Source organism: Oenanthe melanoleuca, chromosome 8 (assembly GCF_029582105.1).
Source record: "Oenanthe melanoleuca isolate GR-GAL-2019-014 chromosome 8, OMel1.0, whole genome shotgun sequence".
Classification (NCBI taxonomy): Eukaryota; Metazoa; Chordata; class Aves; order Passeriformes; family Muscicapidae; genus Oenanthe; species Oenanthe melanoleuca.
The window spans coordinates 13,635,413-13,654,791 of record NC_079342.1 but is presented as its reverse complement, the minus strand read 5'-3'; the positions used below and the strand labels follow the sequence as shown (position 1 = coordinate 13,654,791).

General features: G+C 39.3%; 1 protein-coding gene and 1 long non-coding RNA gene across 9 annotated transcripts in view; one reads left to right on the top strand and one right to left on the bottom strand.

Annotated features, from left to right (window-relative positions):
• PRKACB (protein kinase cAMP-activated catalytic subunit beta) overlaps positions 1-9,556 on the top strand; it is a 66,071-nt gene extending 56,515 nt beyond the window's left edge. For all 8 annotated transcript variants that reach the window (XM_056497437.1, XM_056497432.1, XM_056497435.1 and 5 more), the window contains 3 exons: positions 1,390-1,512; positions 3,532-3,696; positions 7,271-9,556. In XM_056497437.1, the coding sequence (XP_056353412.1) occupies positions 1,390-1,512; positions 3,532-3,696; positions 7,271-7,396 (414 nt within the window). In that variant the 3' untranslated portion in view covers positions 7,397-9,556. The remainder of the gene's footprint in view (positions 1-1,389; positions 1,513-3,531; positions 3,697-7,270) is intronic.
• A 9,220-nt stretch (positions 9,557-18,776) lies between these two features.
• Positions 18,777-19,356, bottom strand: LOC130256093 (uncharacterized). The gene is made up of 2 exons (XR_008841057.1): positions 19,190-19,356; positions 18,777-19,047 (listed from the first exon to the last, which is right to left on the bottom strand). It is a non-coding gene; the product is annotated as an uncharacterized LOC130256093 (long non-coding RNA).
• Between the last annotated feature and the right edge of the window lie 23 nt (positions 19,357-19,379).

The window sequence follows — 19,379 nt, the reverse complement described above, 5'->3', positions numbered from 1 at the left end:
TGCTGATACTTCCAAAAATTAAATCTTGACTAGTCAATTCTTTACAAATAACACAAAATGAAATCATTGCATTGTAAATATTTGTTTGGTATGCCAAAACTTACACCAAATAAGAATTTTCACATAACCGTACCAAACTTTCTACACATGCTTGCCACATAACTTGTGAGGGGCAGAGAGATTTAAAGAACCTGTAATTAGGTTATTTAACTAACATCCTTATCAGAACAACAGATCTGAATGATTACATTCTAGAGTGTTAACACACTAGAACAAGAACTCCAGAGGTAACAAGAACTGGGATCAATCAGTGGTCATTATGTAACAAGTTGCAGAGATTCACCTTTAGGACAGTTGACATCAAATCAAACATGAGAATCCACTGGTTTTACACCTAAAGTACATGCAGTCTAAGCTGACTGTCGATCTGTTTGTCTACTACTTGCAATAAGTGTTCCAATATAAAAAAGTATTATTCATCCTACAGCAGTTTAACTGTAGCACTGTATGTTTTGCAAATGGAAAATATGGAACTGCTTATTCTATAAAACAATTGGAGTGCATCATGTTAAATTACACATTTAACATGTGCTTTAATTAAATACCCTTTGCAGATCATCAAAAGTAAACAAAAATACTTCTGTTTGGGGGAAAAATGTTTGTTGTTTGCATGGTTTTTTTCTCCTGTGCAGCTAAAACAGCAGAAGTGATTGTAATGCATCTACTACAATGTCTTCAAAATATGTTTTCCTGAAAGACCAAGTCCAAACCCTGAGCTTTGTAAAAAATCTCAGAGAACCTGTATGAAATGCATGGGTTTGGTGGTTTCTTTGTCTTTCATAAATTGAATAGGACCTACTAATGATTTAAGGTTCAGGCTTTTAAGATCAGATCATAAATGACTCTAAGCTCTTGTATCTGGTTAACTACGTATGAGACTGAAATGTGGATAATCAAGCAAAAGGGTGACAGTGTACAATATTGGAAGCATTGTTATATATGTTGTTATAATAAAATTTCCCTAAGCTTTGAAGAATTATCAGTCTGTAGCAAGATTGTTTTGATTTAAAATAAGTAAGTTCTGCCCATTTCTGTCACTTAGGGAGTCTTGTCACAGGAGTGTAAAGAAATCATTGACACTCATCACAGGAATGTGTGCAAAATGCTTTATTTCCATCACTGGTTCACTGTCATTGCTGTAATAGGTTTTAAGTGTATTGCTGTTGGAATCTGTGAGTGCCAGTTTGGTTGGAGTCACGTTGTAAGTTCTGCATTCAATGAACAATAATGTATTTGCTTTCTTCGTATTCCATAAATAATAGGTCTATACTGAAAATCTTAACCTGTCTTAGAAACTGTACTAACAGTGGCATATTTCATTTTATTCAGGGTTACAACAAGGCAGTGGATTGGTGGGCATTAGGAGTGTTAATCTATGAAATGGCAGCTGGATATCCCCCATTCTTTGCAGATCAGCCCATTCAAATTTATGAGAAGATTGTGTCTGGCAAGGTGAGTTAAGACTCTGGGTGTTTTCACAAATGCAGTTGTTTTTATAGAGCCTGATTTTTGGTGGGGGAGATGCCAAATTCACTGGCCACTAGACAGTAAGCAGTTTGAACAGGACCTAGGAGAAGTTTGTAATGCACATTTCCTAAGTACAGACATTGTTACTTGAAAATCAAAGTTATAAAAATCTGTTCCCTGTCTTCAAATATAGAATGCAAGTTACTAAATTTATAGACATAGTGGTATTATATCCTTTTATGCTTGGAATAAAGTGATCCAATGACTATTAACAACTACTTAGCTGTGTACTTAATTTGTCTAGCTATTTTCTATAAATGTTTTTGCAATTTTTGAGAAGCCCTGAAGAGTTTCCATCATTCCTAGTAGGTATCTTTACTTCCACAGTCTTATAGCTAGATCTGTCTAATGTTCTGTTTGGCTTTCATTGTTATATAAAAATTTTGAAAAGTGTTTCCAATGTTTCTCTTTTATTTTTCATTAATATCTCTTAGTGTGCTGGATAGCACCAAAATATAATCATTCTGTTGTTTTTCCTGCCAGACAGTGTTGATTCTTTGTGCTCACTTGATTTGTTAGTTATTCTCTTCCTTGCCCCTACATAGACACATGCTGTGCTGCATCTCAGGTGCCTCTGTAATTCTAATCAAGGGCAGTATCTCAGTAGGCCTGTGGTGCACTGCACTGAGCTTGATTCTCATTTAATGAAGAAGGTGGTTGGTGGTTGCTCTTTGAAAGGTTTTAATGTTGTGAACCTTCAGCTGTGCCCATGAATATATGGGAATTAATTTACAATGACATATTTTTAAAGAATTCCTTTTCTTCTTTACTAAAAACAAAATGTTGGGCATTTTTGTAGTTTTATCTAAATGGCTTGACATCTGTAAAAGGTCATCTACCTTTTTTCCTGAGTCCATGGATGGACTACAGCAGAAACAGTACTGGATATCAGTTCTGGAAACTATAATCCCATCCTCAGGTAGCAGTTATTTATAACTTGGGATCTTTCAGTTATTCTACTTCATTTGCTTAGATCCCTACTTAAAATTTGAGTTAATATTTCCTTACTTTTCAGTGGTCTAGGTATTATAGTCATTAAACCTGTAAATTTCTCATAATCTACCACAGAATCATATTGGTAGGTAAACTGGAGCAGAGTCCTTAATAATTGGACTTCCTAATTGTTTAAAATTTTTTTATGATCTATATTTGCATCATAACTGATCAGCTCCATATCAAACACTGAGACTGAGGAAGACAGTATAGCTTTCTGCCTGTTCTTTCCCCCTTCCTTCTCTCTGCCATCTCAAATGGTGTTAGTAGATCATTTGTTAGAAAAACCCTTTGTAATTACATCCCACGAATCATCTTCAAATATCCTTTAGCCAGGTTTGAATGAATTGCAAGTCACTAGTGTGCTATCTTCAAATAGTGCTGTTATGTAAGACTTCTGATGTTGGTGCATTTAGTTAGCAGAAACAGATTGCAGTACAGCATAAAATTCCAGATGGACTTTTCATATATGATTGCTGAATGTACAGTTATTTCAGACCATATCTATGTATTTATATGCTGTGTATATGCTATATACTGTGTCTCCTCTGTGTGTGCATATATATAATACAGACTAAAAATTTATACCTAGAAAATAGCTGAGAATGTCTTGAGATGATGTGTTGCTAAAACACCAAGTTAAACTTAGCTTTTAGATTACTGTTATATTAAATTAATATCTTGCCCCCTAGAAACTTCCAGTTCAAGAAATGGTAGATGGGCAATGTAATGCTACTGATAAAGCTTTTTAACAGAAATTCAACAGAAATACAGAAACAGAAATACATGTGTGACAATAATCATCTCTCTCTTCATGCATTCCTGCTTGATTTGGTTTTAGAAGATAGAAAATTGCCCCACTGTTTCCCTTTGTTTGAAATCCCATTCACAGGGGAAAGAATCAAATTTGTATAATGTTTTTTAATGTTTAATGTGGGTGTATAATTTTAGGTGAGGTTCCCATCACACTTCAGTTCAGACCTAAAGGATCTTCTAAGAAATTTACTCCAGGTAGATTTGACCAAACGATATGGAAATCTCAAGAATGGTGTAAATGACATAAAGAATCACAAGTGGTTTGCAACTACAGATTGGATTGCCATTTATCAGAGAAAGGTAAGACCCTTCCTGATCAAAACTATTACAGGTCTTTCAGAGATTGAAGTAAAATTTCTACTTACTGTGTTTATTTTTTATTTCCTAGGTCTGTGACTTTAAATTGAGAAAAGGGTGAAAGTAGTTTCATCTTTTAAGATTCCAAAGGATATGTATTGATTGAATTATGTTTGTTTCTCCTGGGTATTTTATCCTGGACCTCTGTGTACATTCACATTCTCTTTAACACATTTTGTGTGTTAGTCTATTTCTGGATTATCTCAGGATGAGGCATCTCCTGCCTCTCTCACTTTTTATTTAACCCCTGCTATAGTGGCATCTATAAATACTCCTCCACAGCAGAAATTAATTTTTTTTTCCTTTCCAGCCAGCTCTTAGCACTCAGACTGTGCTTCAGTGTGGAGAAGCTCAAGCCAAAGCTAGAGCTTTTCTTTTTTCTCCTAAAGCAACCTGCTCCCTCTGTAAAAAAAAGCTAGTGATAATATTTAAAGAAATTGGTTTGAATTTGAAATGCTAACAGTCTTGACTATAGAGGCATGAACTTGTTGTTGTAACAGTAGTATTTTAAGGGCCAAACCTAAATACTAACAATAGTTTATAAAAAGAAACTGGTTGTTTGGCTACACAAACTGACAGTACAGTTGTTGAATTATTCGCTAATGTATTAATTACTAGAAGACAGGGTACAATTAATGCATCCTATACTCTTTGCATTGAGTATAGATATTTTTAAGAAAATATTCCCCATTGTGGAATTCTAATTATCTGTTCTTCACTTTCTAAATGCCTCTTTGCAAGGCAGATTTATGTGCACCAGGATTCATTTGCCAGTATGCTGTTTGGGAACACCCAGGCCCCATAATATTAACAGTGTTTTAATACTGTGCTAAATATTCTTAGCATTGCTAGTGTACTGCTATAGTGAATTACTTTCACAGAAATAATAAATATTTTTAAATGTTAAGAAGTAGTAGAGTCAGAATAGCTATTACTAGATTTAAAGGGTTGTGAAAACTGATATTGAGTAAGTTTGAAGCTTCTAATTATAAAGAATAAATACTGTAATATACTGAGGCTCTGAAACAGCAGCATGGATTGTAGTATCATTCAAGTAGTCACAGAAATACAGCAATAAACCTTAGGCTTATTCTAGTTTTTCACAGTGGCTGTTACCACAGCATGTATTTTCCTGAATAAACATAGTATTCCTTGACAGCTAATGTCATGTGAATTTTTTTTTTTTTTTTTAATGCTGTAGTCATAAGTAAACTAGTCAATTACTTAATATTTTGGATACAGAATCACATAATATGGTGTGTTGAAGGGATCCATAAGGATCACTCCTGACCCTGAACAGGACACCCCAAGAGTCTCACCATGTGTCTGAGGGCATTGTCCAAACACACCTTGAGCTCTGTCAGGCTGGTCTGTGAGCACTGCCCTGGGGAGCTGTTCAGTGCCCAAACACCCTCTGGGTGAAGACACTTCTGATACCCAACCTGAACCGCCCTGACTCAGCTCCAGGCCATTCCCTGGGCTCCTGTCACTGTCATTGTCACCACCGAGCAGAGATCAGTGCCTGCTGCTCCTCCTCCCCTCACAAGGAAGTTGTAACTGCAGCGAGGGCTCCCCTCAGTCTCCTCCAGGCTGAACAGACCCAGTGCCCTCAGCCCCTCCTCACACAGCTTCCCCTCAAGTCCTTCACCACCTCTGTTGCCCTCCTCTGGACACTCTCTAATAGTTTAATGTCTTTCTTACACTGTGGCACCCAGAAGTGCCCCCAGCACTCGAGGTGAGGCTGCCCCAGTGCAGAGCAGAGCAGGACAGTCCCCTCCCTTGCCTGGCTGGCAGTGCTGTCCCTGATGCCCCCAGGACAGGGTTGCCCCTGCTGGCTGCCCGGGCACTGCTGGCTCAACTTGCCATCAACCAGGACCCCCAAGTTCCTTTTCACAGCTGCTCTCTAGCCTCTTGTCCCCCAGTCTGTCCATACATCCAGGGTAGCCTCATTCCAGGTGCAGAATCTGGCACTTTCTAATGTTGAACTTCATACACTTGCTGATTGCCCAGTCCTTGAATTTGTCAGAATCTCTCTGCAGGGCCTCCCTGCCCTCCAGGGAGTCATCAGCTCCTCCCAGTTTTGTATCGTCTATGAACTTACTTAGTATCCCTTCCACTCCTGTTTCCAATCATTTATGAAAATGTTCAATAGCACAGGGCAGAGGATTGAGCCCTGCAGAACCCCACTAGTGACTAGTCCCCAGTCTTGTATCACCCCATTCACTGTAACCTTTTGTGCCCCACCTGTGTGCCAGTTACACACCCATTGCATGACATACCATCAAGTCTTCCTTTCTTTGTGTCTTTCCATATTTATTAACACACTGCCTGATAAGATGCCTGTACTTAGGGCCAAACAGGTATTTCCACTAAAAACCAGTGTTATCTCCTGCAATCTCTTTTCAGCAATTTCCATATTGAAGCTAATAGGAGAAGGTCTGACGTGTCTCATTTGAAAGTGTACTAAAGTTCAAGCAGTAAATGAGATACTTTAGACACAGAGATAGAATTCACGTAATAATGTGTGGCTTTGTAGGTTAGGTATGTACACAGACTGTGTTCACTCAGGCTAAATTGCTAAAATACATCTTGTTTTAAGAATAAAAGGATATACACGTGACAATTGCATGCACAAATTACTGTTATTTCTTGGCGGTGTATAATGGTATTGCCCACAGTCTGGAGTTTAATTTATGTTAGTCTGTGCTGTACCTCTTTAATTCACTGATGTACACATGCAACACACCCCCACCATCAGGAATCTACCTGGGGGCAGTGTGGTGTGATCTTCTGCCTCAACTGGAGCTGTGCCTGCCCTTTTTGTTGCCTCCTCACCATTCTACCTCTGGCACACTTACTCCTTGAGATGCTTGTGAGAGAGATAATTGTCTGATTACTTTGTGTTTCCAGGTTTAAATTTGCATCACCTGCATAATTTTGTTGTACTTTTTCTTGCCTTACGGTGCAGTCTTTGAATGACTCCTCCAAGTCATTGCTTGTGTCTCATTGTCTGGAAAAGGCTTTCACTTTTCACTTAGGTCCTAGGAGGAACTTTGTAAAAGATGTAAGACAACAAATTCTTTTCCACTTGCATTAGGTTAGGATTTTTTTGGAAATAGAAAATTGTTATGAAGTAGGAGGGAGAGGCATTCCAAACTTTGCTGAAATTTTTGTATAGTGATGGTTATGATCAGTGTACTCCGTGTCCTATGCTAATGAACTGTAAGGAGCAGGATTGCCTCTGTAAAGAGAGGACTAGTCTTTGTTTTGAAGTGGAAGTAATTTTTTAATTATGTCTGTCAGCAAGAGATTAGTCTCTTTCAATTTAGATTCACACATCTAGGCCTTCTTCGGTTGGTTTTGTTTATATGCCACAACTTAAATGTGTAATACATGATTTCTTGGCAGGATCTGAGAAGTAATGGGAGTATTGCTGTACTCAATATTACAATGTTAAATCTGTTGGTATTTGGCCAGTAACATTTCATGTGCCTTTTTGTGTCTCCTACCAATACAGGTAGAAGCTCCATTCATACCAAAGTGCAGAGGTCCTGGAGATACCAGCAACTTTGATGACTATGAAGAAGAAGATATTCGTGCTTCTCTAACAGAAAAATGTGCAAAAGAATTTGCTGATTTTTAGTAGGAGTAAGAGGACAAGATGACATCAGGGCTCACATTGGGATCTTTGCACTCTGTTAACAGATGAGGTGGAGCTGAGACCATCATATGTCAAAACAGTTACCTAGTTACTTCATTCCACAAAGCTGACTGAGGTCTTTATTGCCATCTTCCATGTGTGCAGTTTGCACCAACCCTTCTAACTAGGCACAATTAAGCAAGCACTGTTTGTGCAGTAACACAGAATAATAGACCACTTTCCTACTTAACTTTGGTTTCTGTCGTTCTTTGTTTCTGTGTATTGTTCATTTTCCCCCTTTGAAATGAAGTAGTTTTTTACCCAAGAATGCTCCATTTTATTTTGAATAATGTATTATTTGTGTGAGTGAAATGGAAGGTGTTGCGGCTAGTGTGATTTAGACTGAAGTGAAAGATAAATGTTGCTTCTAGTCTGTGCCAGCCAATAATTCATGTCTGTCTTGTGTCTGATGCTACAATTTATAATAATTTTTTAGTAGCTCAGACTAAACCTAGCCAACATTTTTAGCATTTTTGAAGGTAGTATTTATCGCCATATAAATGTCTGCTAAATTAACTTAAAAACATTTCTTCCTGGAGGCTGACCAAAATTCAGTAGAATCAATTGGATGGCTTAAGTAGGGGACAGTAGCTAGACCCCGTGCCTTGGTTTTATACATCCCTGCAGTTTTCATCACTGCCTCCTTCCTTTGTATTTCCCACCTAGGCAGTAGGCAAGTTGCCATAACCAGACTGTACCATGGAAAGCTTACAGTCTCATGAGAGGGAGTAATTCCATCTGGTCTGGATTTTGGACCATATTAAACCAAGTCAACTTACCAGCATTTCAGTTGGCAGGTGTGAAATGGCTTGTTTAAGATCAAGAACCCTAAACTCTTAAAGGAAGTTTTGGTCAGTACTGTAGAGAATTCATTTTGATTCACTTTTTCTTCTTTTTTGTTCTTAATTTTTTTTAAAGTAGCCAATGTTTCGGCTCCCAAAGTATTCCTCGCTTCAAGCCTTTTTTGATTAAAAAAGGCATCCATTAGAATAAAAACCATCATGCCACAGAAAGCAAATTGCGCTCTGCCATTAGCTATGAAAAACAAATGGTTTAGCAAATGCAAAATAATGTTCTAGATGCATCGCTGGATGAACACGGTTATTTTTTGTTAGCTGTTAAGAATAAGAGGTTATTGCCAAGTTTTTATTCTGGTATACTATATTAGTAAACTGAGGATGGAGTACTGCTACAATCATTTTCTTTTTAATTACAGCACTTCATTCATGAAGAAAAGAGATCAAGTTTAAAAACTGCAACAGCTGAGTTTGTTTTAGTTGCGTTGTGTCTTCATTTCTAACCTACTTTCTTTCAATCAATCAGAATGTATGGTCACACAGATACAAGTATTTGGGTTTAATTATGTTTTGTATACTCTCACCAACTGACTTAAAAGGTATTGCTACCATGTGCTAGCTTTGGGCACTTTTACACATTTATTTCAATGTTAATAATCAGCGGCTCAGCACTTTTTTGGGGGTTGCTTTTAAACTTATTCATAGTAGTTTTATTTGTACACTTGGTTCTGGCTGTCTCAGTGACCTGTCTTAAAACAGCACATCTAAAAGTTTAAACTAGACTCATGTTTTATGATAAATTTACATGCATACAAGGATGAATTGTTTTTTAAGAAAATGAGCTATATTGATACATAGCCATTGGATTTGTTTGAATGCCAGAGCAAATAAACAGCTGGCATTCCTTCCTTTTAATCTGTACGACGCTCCTAAAAGAAAGGCCTTTGTAGACATTTTACAAAAGAGTATGAAACATACCACCCAATGTTCTGTCTGTTTAGGTTGTTGAGCATTTTTGCACAACGTCATTAGGAGGCTGACACTGAATGCAGTCTTTGTCCACCCATATTTACATACATGCAAGAAAAGTATAAGATACTTTGCTGTAGCAAATTTTATGTAACAAAGATATATCGTCACATTAATAAATTTAAAGAAATCCTTTGTATGAAAATGTTAAAATCTTTTGTATTTCATTTAGACCAAGGACATGCTGCTGTATGCTAGCTGTATGCGATAAATTCTACAGTAACTTTGTTGTCGTTTATGAACTTTAAAAGATTTTAATAAATGTTGGAGATCACAATTTGATTCTGTTATGATTTTAATTTTTAATCATTACATTTATAGTTCTAGAAAGGTTCAGAGATTTTTCTGTTCTGTAAAATACTGTAATCATTCATCTTGCGTGTACAATAAGACAAAAGTCTAGGAAGTTGGTTCTGACATGTCTGTCTGATACCCAGATTAAGTTCTACATGGGCATAAGTGGAAAAGTCATCATGATGCCATGATATTATGCTATTTTTTAATTTTATGAAAATCCTGTTAGAAAGTAAAACACTTTTCCAATATGGCATAATAGACTTCAGTATGGAAATGAGATTCTATTTTGGAAAAGGAGGGGAAGTGTGCAATTTCCAAGGCATTAGTGAGTACATTTGACAATGTGAGTATTATACAACCCTCTCATTTAAACACAGTCATGAAATATAACTACAGAATATTATGTTACCTGTATTTAATTTGAAAAATCCTTTTCACAATATGGAAAAATTGTATATCTATGACAGTAGAAGCTTGTTAATTTTACACATTTGAGGAATTAAGTGTTGAACTATATGGTATATTTTAATTGTACTCTAGTTGTATGTAACTTTCATTTCCAACATAAAGGATTGTATCTCATTAAGTAAATTGCTTTTTTTATTATCTTGTCAGTTGCATTAAAACCCTTATTTTTAAATCCTTTAAAGTATTTTACTAATTTTTGCAAATAATTAGATGTTTTTAAGTGCTGCAATAGTGTGCAATAGTAAACATTTATATACAGAAGTGCAAATTAAATTATGTACAACACTTGTGCTGCTTCTTTGTGAATCAGAATGTTGTATGACAACAGTTGTTGCACCTCCCCACACGTGAGCAGGGTTTGAGAGCAAGAGGAAATGGTTGTGAAGCCTACTACATGTATGAGTTGGGGCACATGAAGCTTTACACTAACTAGGGTGTCTGGAGAAGGTGGTGTGGAGAACATTAATGTCACTATGAGAAGTCTTGGACTTCTTAGACAATCAAAAGCAAGCAAGGTGATCATTAGCTTCAGTATTGTTTGTCTTCATATTATTTTCATTCAGACTCAATGCTTTTTTTAAAGATAATTGCCTGTTTTTAAACTGTCTGCAGATCCCGCTGTACAAACTTTGTGCTGTGTCTCGTGCTGTGAAACAACTGATAGAAGTAAAGACTGTTCATGGTCTTGGCATTGTCTGTCTTGGGGCTTTTTCTGCAAGTCGTGTTTGGAGAGGCTCTGGTGCCTGCTCTGTAATACAGCTCCTCCTCTCCCCACTGTCTGAGCCAAGCTGTGGCCTCTGTGCTTCTGCTGCTGTACGCCTGCGACTGTTGTGTTCTTGGTTTCCTGGTACTACTGCTACATTACCTTTTAAAAGTCTCTGTACTTTTTCTAAAGCTGAGCTTAAAAAAACCTGCAAAAAATATTGTCTTCTGCTTTTACTACAGCTCCTAAACAAGCACAGCATGCTGAGCCACAGATTTGAAGGTGTCATTCAAATCTGTTCTGGTTTGCTGCATAAGGGGGACTGAGCCCAGATCAGAATTGAAGAACCATTCCATAAGAAACTGATAAATAAACAATTCCATTCTCTAGCTGAAGTGTATATAGCTGATCTGGTTCTGTTTGATGATATGACAAAAGAAAAAAAAAAAGAGAGAGTTTGACCACCACAGTTTTACAAGTGTGGGTCTTGCATACATTTTAAAAATGTTTTTAATGGAAAGCTTGAAGTAATGACTGATTTAAGTTCTTTAACAGAAGGGTAAAATACAGGCACCTAACATCAAGCTAGGCAGTAAGAGGGTTAGAGCTCCACAAGGATGTTTAAATGCCTTATAGATAGTAAATGTTTGTCATCTTACATAGGAATTATGTGGAGTGTTGGATTTTTTTAGAAGTATAGGATGGGTAAATAGAGGCAAGACAGGATCTCAAGATACCTTCCCTTTCTAACTTCTGAATTTGATGATGAATAAAAGTATTAATTAAATCTGAGATCTAGTCATATTTTTACCTTTTTTTGTTGTTTGGATTTGGGGAGGGCTATCATTTAACAAAAAGGGATGCCTGAAGGAAACTTGCATATATTGAAAATTTATTTTATTCTTATAATTGACTACTACAAAAAGTGCAGTCCCTCAGTAGGATAAAAACAGCTTGAGGTTTCTATGACATCATTTGGATCAGTTTTTAACAGTGTTTCAAAGCCACTAAAAATTCCTTTAGAATCCTTAGTTTCACTATTCTGTTCCCTGCCTTGGAGGGTCAAGTGCAAATGTCTTTGCGAAAACATATCTCTAAGAATTGTGTATGTGTGGCTCTTTGCTTTGTGGCTTAAAAGAAACATACCTGTGTTCATTGACATGAGCTGCTGGTCAGTGCAGCATGAATGGAAGAGCTGGTGACAAACTTGCACATTTCTTACTGCTGCTCAGCTTACAGGTCTAGATTTTGATGAATCACACAGTGGAAATCTAATGTCTAATGGCAAGGCTGCAGCACAAAAACTTAAGGTGAAAGGTTGTTGGAGTTTGAGGAGGGAGGTCAGTGATCTGTTCCATCTGTTTGCAGCCACAATAACAGGTGTTTGCTGGGAGGTTATTAACAGAGACTTCCTCCTTTGCCTTTGCTTCCAAGGAAGATTGGAGAGGACACAGCTGTAGCTATATTGACACAAATGCAGCAACGTGTCCACAGCCTAGCAAGCAGTGTGGTGTGTTCTGAGGGTGTTCAGTAAGTTCCAGGAAAAATTACTGCTGACTAGGGCAGCAAAGAGAAAATTGGAGTGCTGGAAAGGCTTAGTTAACTGAAATTCTTCCCCCACCAAGGTAATTTGATTCAATCAGAAAAAAATTGATCCAAGACCTCACTCTACTAATGGTAGGTAACACCTTGGATAATTCACCTATGTTCTCACAGACATGTTAATGCAGGTTAAGCAGCCAATATGTAATCATTTTATAAATGCTCAGTGTTTATAAAGTATCTGTTTTCAACTGCCCCCTAAAAAAGTCACTGTGTGTCCTCAGTTAATACATTCTCTTTATTTCCCTTTTTCTCTGGCCATATGCACTGGGAAGTGTGCATCTGGCAGGCTTGCTTACCAGTGGGAAAAACTAAGAGAGGAACTGAGCAGGCAGCCTTAGTAAAAACATGCCATTGTAGCAGAAGCAGGACCACAGGGATGTAACACGCCAGTGGTGATCCAGTTTGTTAGTGCAGGCACGTGAATTCATATCCAGAGTGGTTCTACATCCACTGAAGTATCTGCTCTGTGTTTAGGGCCTTGGCTCCAGGAGGACATCCACTCCAGAGAGCCACCTCCAAGGCCACAGCACCCATAGCTCATGGATTCTGGAAAGGAATTTCAGAGCAGGATGGAGTTTGCTGCAAGGGATGTTTCCTGCCAAGAGAAATATTGCAGGGAATGCTGGGAGGAAAATAAGTCCCTAAAGTTTCATAAACTTATTTGGTCTTTTTTAAAGCCCCTCAAGGAAACTTGAAATATCAGCACAAATGCTTTTTCACTTGGGGTTTGTACAACATAAACCTTTGCTTTAGGGCACACCTAGTATTATGTCTGAAGTTACTAAACTGATCTTAATTCTGCTACTCCTTACTGACTAACAGAACTCAACTCTGACTTTTCTTGAACTTTTCCTTAATGTTTCAGGTTACTGCAAAACCCTGTCAACTAAAATCATGAAAGTAGATGATCTTCAAGGTCCGTTCCAACTCAAAGTATTCTATGATTGCACCTTCGGGAGCTCTCCATAACCAACTGCTCAAGTTACATTTATTTGCCAGTAGATGTCACATTTACATGGTGTGGAATGCTGTGTAAGAAATGTCAGCTGCAGAGCACAGTAAGAACAAGACACTTGAACAATATTTAAAAGCAGTAGGGAATGAAAAATTTAGATTGTACCAGTCACATAATATGTCAGGTAATAGTACATGCAATACCAACCATGTGTATTTGTTCTTTGTGTATTAGTAGATTTTGCCTTTAAATCCTTTTAGAGTTAATAGTTGCAGTATTTTTTTAATGGTTTTCATATCAACATGAGCAAAAAAGGAGGTTTTGACACTAATTTGAATGAAAGCATTTTTTTCATAATATGTATTATTGCATGGACTATATGAAAACCTCACTAAAAAAAAATCCCTGATTGATAGTTCCTATTTTCATTTGAAGCTAGAACCAGAGGGGAGTGTCTGTACTAATAGCCCACAATGACATTTCTGTTTTATGTGCAATTAAAAGTTCAGAAATACACCGTTTTAACCAAAAATTGTCATGAGTAAAAATTGAAAAGTGTTCCTAAGCTGATTAGTTAAATAAATGGTATTTATAGTACAGTGGATATAAAATTTTGAGTTGGATGGTAATCAAATTTAGATATATCTCTATTAATTATGTTTACAGGCAAAATAACAACTGTTCATGTTTTTCTGAATTATGTGATCACCAGAGCAGTTGGAGAACAAGTTACAGCAAATGTGCTCTTGAGAGCACCCGTGATCAGAGCATCATCAACCAATTTAGGAGCTGAGTAAGTTTTTAAATAATCAGTTTAACTATTATAAGCTTAATGCAGAGCTGTTGAATGTCATGTCTACTCTTGTTCAGATGCATCTGCCTTTGATTTATATCAAAAGAGAGAGTAGAGGGGAAACAGGGTCATCCAATGTGTGACTGGGACATTTGCCCCCCTGTAACAGTGCTTCCTTTCTTGCAGTCTGCTTTGGCAACCACTGTCCACCAAAACAATGTGTGCATGCTTTGAGCTGCATGTTGATACACAAATCATAGGCATGTCATTTCTTGTGGTCTGCTCACAGTTCAGTGCCGAAGAGCAGACAGAGCACCTGTAAGTTCCCCCAACAGAACCAGTACCTGAGAGCTGCAGAAAATGCCTTTCCCTGGGTCTGCGGTGCTTTCAGAGGGCTGAGGAGCAGCATCCCCCAAGGCTGAGCAAAGAATGAAATGCCAGGCTCTGGTCTTCCACACCTGGCATCACTTCTGGCAGTTACACCAAAATCACAACATGTAGAGAAGATGCCACTATTTACTGAAACATGGTTGCTTTACAAATCCTAAAAATCTGAATATTTCTGACAGTCAGGTACTTCACTCCTGGGAGAAAAGCTTCCTAGCAAGGTGGGGGGAAATCCTAGCACTAATTTTTCAATGTACTGTTTGAAATATAGTTGAGATTTCTGCTTGTGTTTTGTTGACACATTTCTGTCTGCAACTGTTTTTCTGAGTGCGTTGCCATGTTGTGCTTTTTCATTTGCCTCACTTCCTACAACCAAGTGCTACATTTTAGATTTCTCAGAGATGTAGTAGCTATTTCACTGAGATGTCTGAGCCATGTTTATATAAAATGTTTTTATCAGGCTGGATTCTATTTAACAGTGTTGGTATTTCATATGAATACTTTTTATAAGCTTCTTGCTACATTATTACAAGCTGGGCAAATATGTGGCAAATATTACTGGTAGTATGGGCACAATGTTTTATAGAATAGTTTTTTAATATGAAGTATAAGCTTTAAAATAACAAAGGTTTAAGTCTAGACAAAAGCTTTATTAAATATGAGCAACTATCACAATAAGGAGTTGCACAACAAAAGAAGTAGGGCAGGAAATTCTCAGTGAAGTGGATAGAATTCACGTGCAGGAAGATTTATTTAAGCAATTCAGTCTTAGAAAAAAGAGGAAGCAAAAGCAGAAATGTATCACTGACCTTGCATTGTAGTCAGCTGCTGCGCACGCTCATTTTTAGGCTGGTGTGAAGAGGGTGCAACTCTAGTCATCTTATTGGAAATTCATATGATTGTGAAAAAAAGATCGGGTAATACATATTGTATCAAAAGTACCTTAGGATACTACAGCAAAGTTTTCAGGGCCTCCCCACCAGGACAAAAGTGAGATCTTTGCCCCCTGCCTGGTCAGTGAGTCTGAGTCCCTCCTCACTTGCTTAACACCACTGCGATCTTTAGGCTTTTGTCTAGGCTTCATGCAGAATTTCAGAGCAACATGACGAAGCCCAGCCATGCAGAACACCCTGGCAGGTCAGAAGGGGACTTTGAAGAAGACACAGCATGGCTTTTGAAGGACCTTGCTGGCCAAGATGGGAATTGAAGAGAGGCACTTAATTGCTGGACTATATGGGCTGGGAACTGTCTCTCATTCCTCTGTGGAGTGCTGAAGTAGGGAAGGGATAGCAGTATAACAGGTGTCAAGCTATTGATACTGTGGAGAAAGGTAAGTGGCAAAATTCCATTCAAGCAGACTAAAAAGACTATATGGACTGGGGTGGAAAAGACCTTAAGTGAGTAAAGACAGTTTTCTGAGAGCAAAGTGCTGGAAAGGTGCTACTGCACCAGTAACAGGGATTTTCCCTCTTTCTGGGTAGAAAGTAGTTGCCAGGAACTGTGGAAAAGACCCTTAGTTACTTCTCAGTCCAAGGATGTCTCAAATCATTAGTAGCATATAGGTGTGATAAAAGTCTAGTGTGGAGTAAGGGGCCATTCAGAGCAGACTGGAAAGGGAGAAGGTGCTGCTGAGACCCTACTGCAGCCCAGGATGAAACTCCAAATACCCTCTCCTGGAAGGTGAATGTACAGAAAGGAGGAAGGGGAACAAGATCAGAAAATGCAGACCATAAAAGTGCTATGGTCATTCACTAAGCTGAACCTATATAAAAATGTGAATACCAGAGAAACAGAGAAGTCAAATATGACACTGAACAATATTAAACTAAAGATTATTACTACATGAACAAACAGGTATTAACTGTTTATATATTTTTCAAGCTGTAGATTAAAATTTCTTAATCCCCAGCAACGAGGAGCTGGACAGAGCCTTTCTGCCGGGCAGAGTGGGGTGAGATCCCTCATGGGCCCAAGGCAGCGCTGGTGTGAATGGGCTTGGCAGGACATCAAACCCCATGGCCTGTGCGCTCCCTTTTCACCCTTGTAGTGCCAGGAAGGAAATGAAAAGGGATTTTTTGACTGTTGTTAATAATTGACTGGACATAGCTATACAATGATTCACTTTGCTGGGCAACCTGACGTCTTACACTCCTGTCACTTTCACACTCGTGACAAAAGTTACTTAGAAACAGCCTGTGCCCCCATGGGATTTCCGCTCCGCCAGTGCTGTGCATTACAAGAACTGATGATTTTTTTGGCCGCCAGCCACATCTGTATGAAATCTCCCTGGTTTACTCCTTTCCTCACAGTGAGCAGCAGGAACCACAAACGATCGCGGCCAGCCCCGAAATGTGAGGGGCGGCCCCGCCGGACTACAACTCCCAGCAGCCCCCGCGGCGCCGGGCGGCTCGCGGCCTGCATGGCGGCTCCTGCTGAGGGCTCCGGGCTTTCCCAAACGTTCGGTCCTTGTCGGCAAAGAAATGCGTGTTTTACACAGGGCTAGATCCGTTCTACTCTGCATAATGCCACCTTATTGAGAGGGGCTTCCCTCAGTGTGAAACCACACAGGTCCTGGGTTATTTCCTCACTCAGCTTCCCCCATGCTTTAACCATGTTTTTTACCCAGGGCACTGGAGTAAAAGGTTCAAAGGGCTTTATTCAGCTCTGGGGAGCTGAAATTCAGTACCCTCTTCACAGCTAAAAGGGTGCTACGCTCTCCTTTGCCACATGTGCTGTGCATTTTGTCTTCTACTCTTTCATTGCCCGGGACAAAACAAAAGAATAGCTTTGCAGTAGGAAACTGGCATTTTTCAATACCCAGAAAAAAGGGTCCACTGGTGGCTGATACCTGCACTGACCTTTGTGTGTTTCTCCTCATGTGATAGCAGAAGTTCAGACACACAGGACAGACCACTTGACACGGATCCACCAACCCTGGTCTCACTTAGTTCCCTGCATGGCTTGGAAACTTTTAATTTTTGGCCAGAATTGGGATGCAAATAGTCAAACAAAAGGCTAATTCACTTTTCTGTTTTATCTCCCTCCAGACATAATTTCATTATAATTAAATTAACTTATCCCAAAGAATGAAAATACAAGCCATAGATCATGTTCCACACTGAATTTTTCCACAACCCATTTCCTTAAAATTCTTCTCTTTGCTTTTCAAGGTCCTCTAAAAAAAAAAAAATGGATGCACTGTGTGAGCCTTACTTTGAATACTCAAAGCATTAACTGAAGAACATGATGAAAGAGAGAGTGTGAGTAAAATAGCTCGTTTATATTTGTATCCTCAAATGTCAGTTCATTACCAAAGTTAGAAACCAGCTGATGCAGAAAACTCATTATGGCTTCATTTAGAATGTTTATTTCTTTAGAGACAGAGAAGAATTGCCTTGCTTGGCTCACTTGTCCAACACAAATATGCCACGTTTTACAGTACACTTTGGGATGGGAAGTAAGGAGGGTATTGTTTAGGGCATAGTACACTTAACCCTCTATTTATTTTATCTGCATTTATTTAAATCCCAAGTCAGTGAAGACTGTCACTGCTCTCTGTTCTCAATGCTTCTGTCGATATTAGAGTGCCGTTACTTGCAAAGCTCCTTCAAGCTCTGGTTATTTATCTGACAGCACAGAAGTAAGACAAAATGAAGTGGTTTGGGTGGTCGTGTCTACAGTCCTTTGCCCGAAAGTCCACTTTTCTGGTAATTTTAGTGCATGTAACTGTGTCCAGTTAGTTAGGTGACCTGGATCTCCATGCCTGGGACAGCCCCATGTGCCCACTCTGCTGCCCAAGCAGGCTCTGTCTGTCCATGCCAGCTGGGCGCTTGTGCCAGAGCTCTGCAGAAATCACACTGCAGTCACCAGTAGGTTCTGTGCAAATCCCCAGGTAATTTGTAATGTCCCCCTTGCCTTGCAGCAAACAGCACGAGTGTAATTTGAGTGGCTTGACTCGGAAGGAAATTTTTCAAGTAAACTATCCCACAAATTTGAAGTAACTCAGCCTGTTAAGGATAATAAAAGGGTCGCTGAGTAGTGGCTGGGATGCAGCCTGTGAGTGAGGAAAGCAGGGTGCGTTTATAGTCCTTGCTTGATTTCCCTTGCACTGACAGTGCATGTAGGCAATGCTTATATGGCATTAGAAAACATCAGCAATCAAGGAACTACTGAAGAGATTTTTAAAAAATAGTGTAAAAAACAAACAAACAAAAAAGTGATGCCGGAAAACTTGACAACTTTTGTATTAAACTCTCTGGGTGAGATTTTATTGCCAGTGGGACACTTAGTAATTTGTACGCTTTTTGAGTTTATTCTTTCTGTACAGTAAATCCCGTGGGTATGGTCTCCTTGTGAAATGAAGTCTGGAGCTCAGTCTGCGCGATCTGCAGACCCAGTGCCTCCGTCTCCTGTCTCCCCATGCCGGCGGCGGCAGGGTGGGGGTGACTCGGGTGTGCTGTCCTTGGTCACTCCTCTTTCCCATCACCCCGACCCTGCAGTTGCACGAGTTTCACAGAAAGCCAAGTGTCTGCTAGCCGCATACGTGTTGACAAACTCATTCTAGGAATGAATTTTTCCAACTTTATCAACTTTATCAATTTTTTTCCAACAGCTGGCAACTCCTACTTCCTCCCTCGTATAAAATGTCCTCGGCTTGGCACTGCACCCTTCAACAACGAGGGGTTCGTTTCCTTTCCGTTACCTGCTGCACCCGCTTGTTGGGAGGAGTAGAAATGTCCACAAGGAGGCCCCAAGAACCTCAAGTCATGAACCGAGCCCCCAGTGCTGCTCTCCGGCCGTGTTCCGCGGCAGGTCCGCGCCCGGCTCCCCAGCAGGTAAGCGCCGCCGGTGAGCGGCCCGCTCCGGCCCGCCGGGGGCCCCGCGGCGCGGCG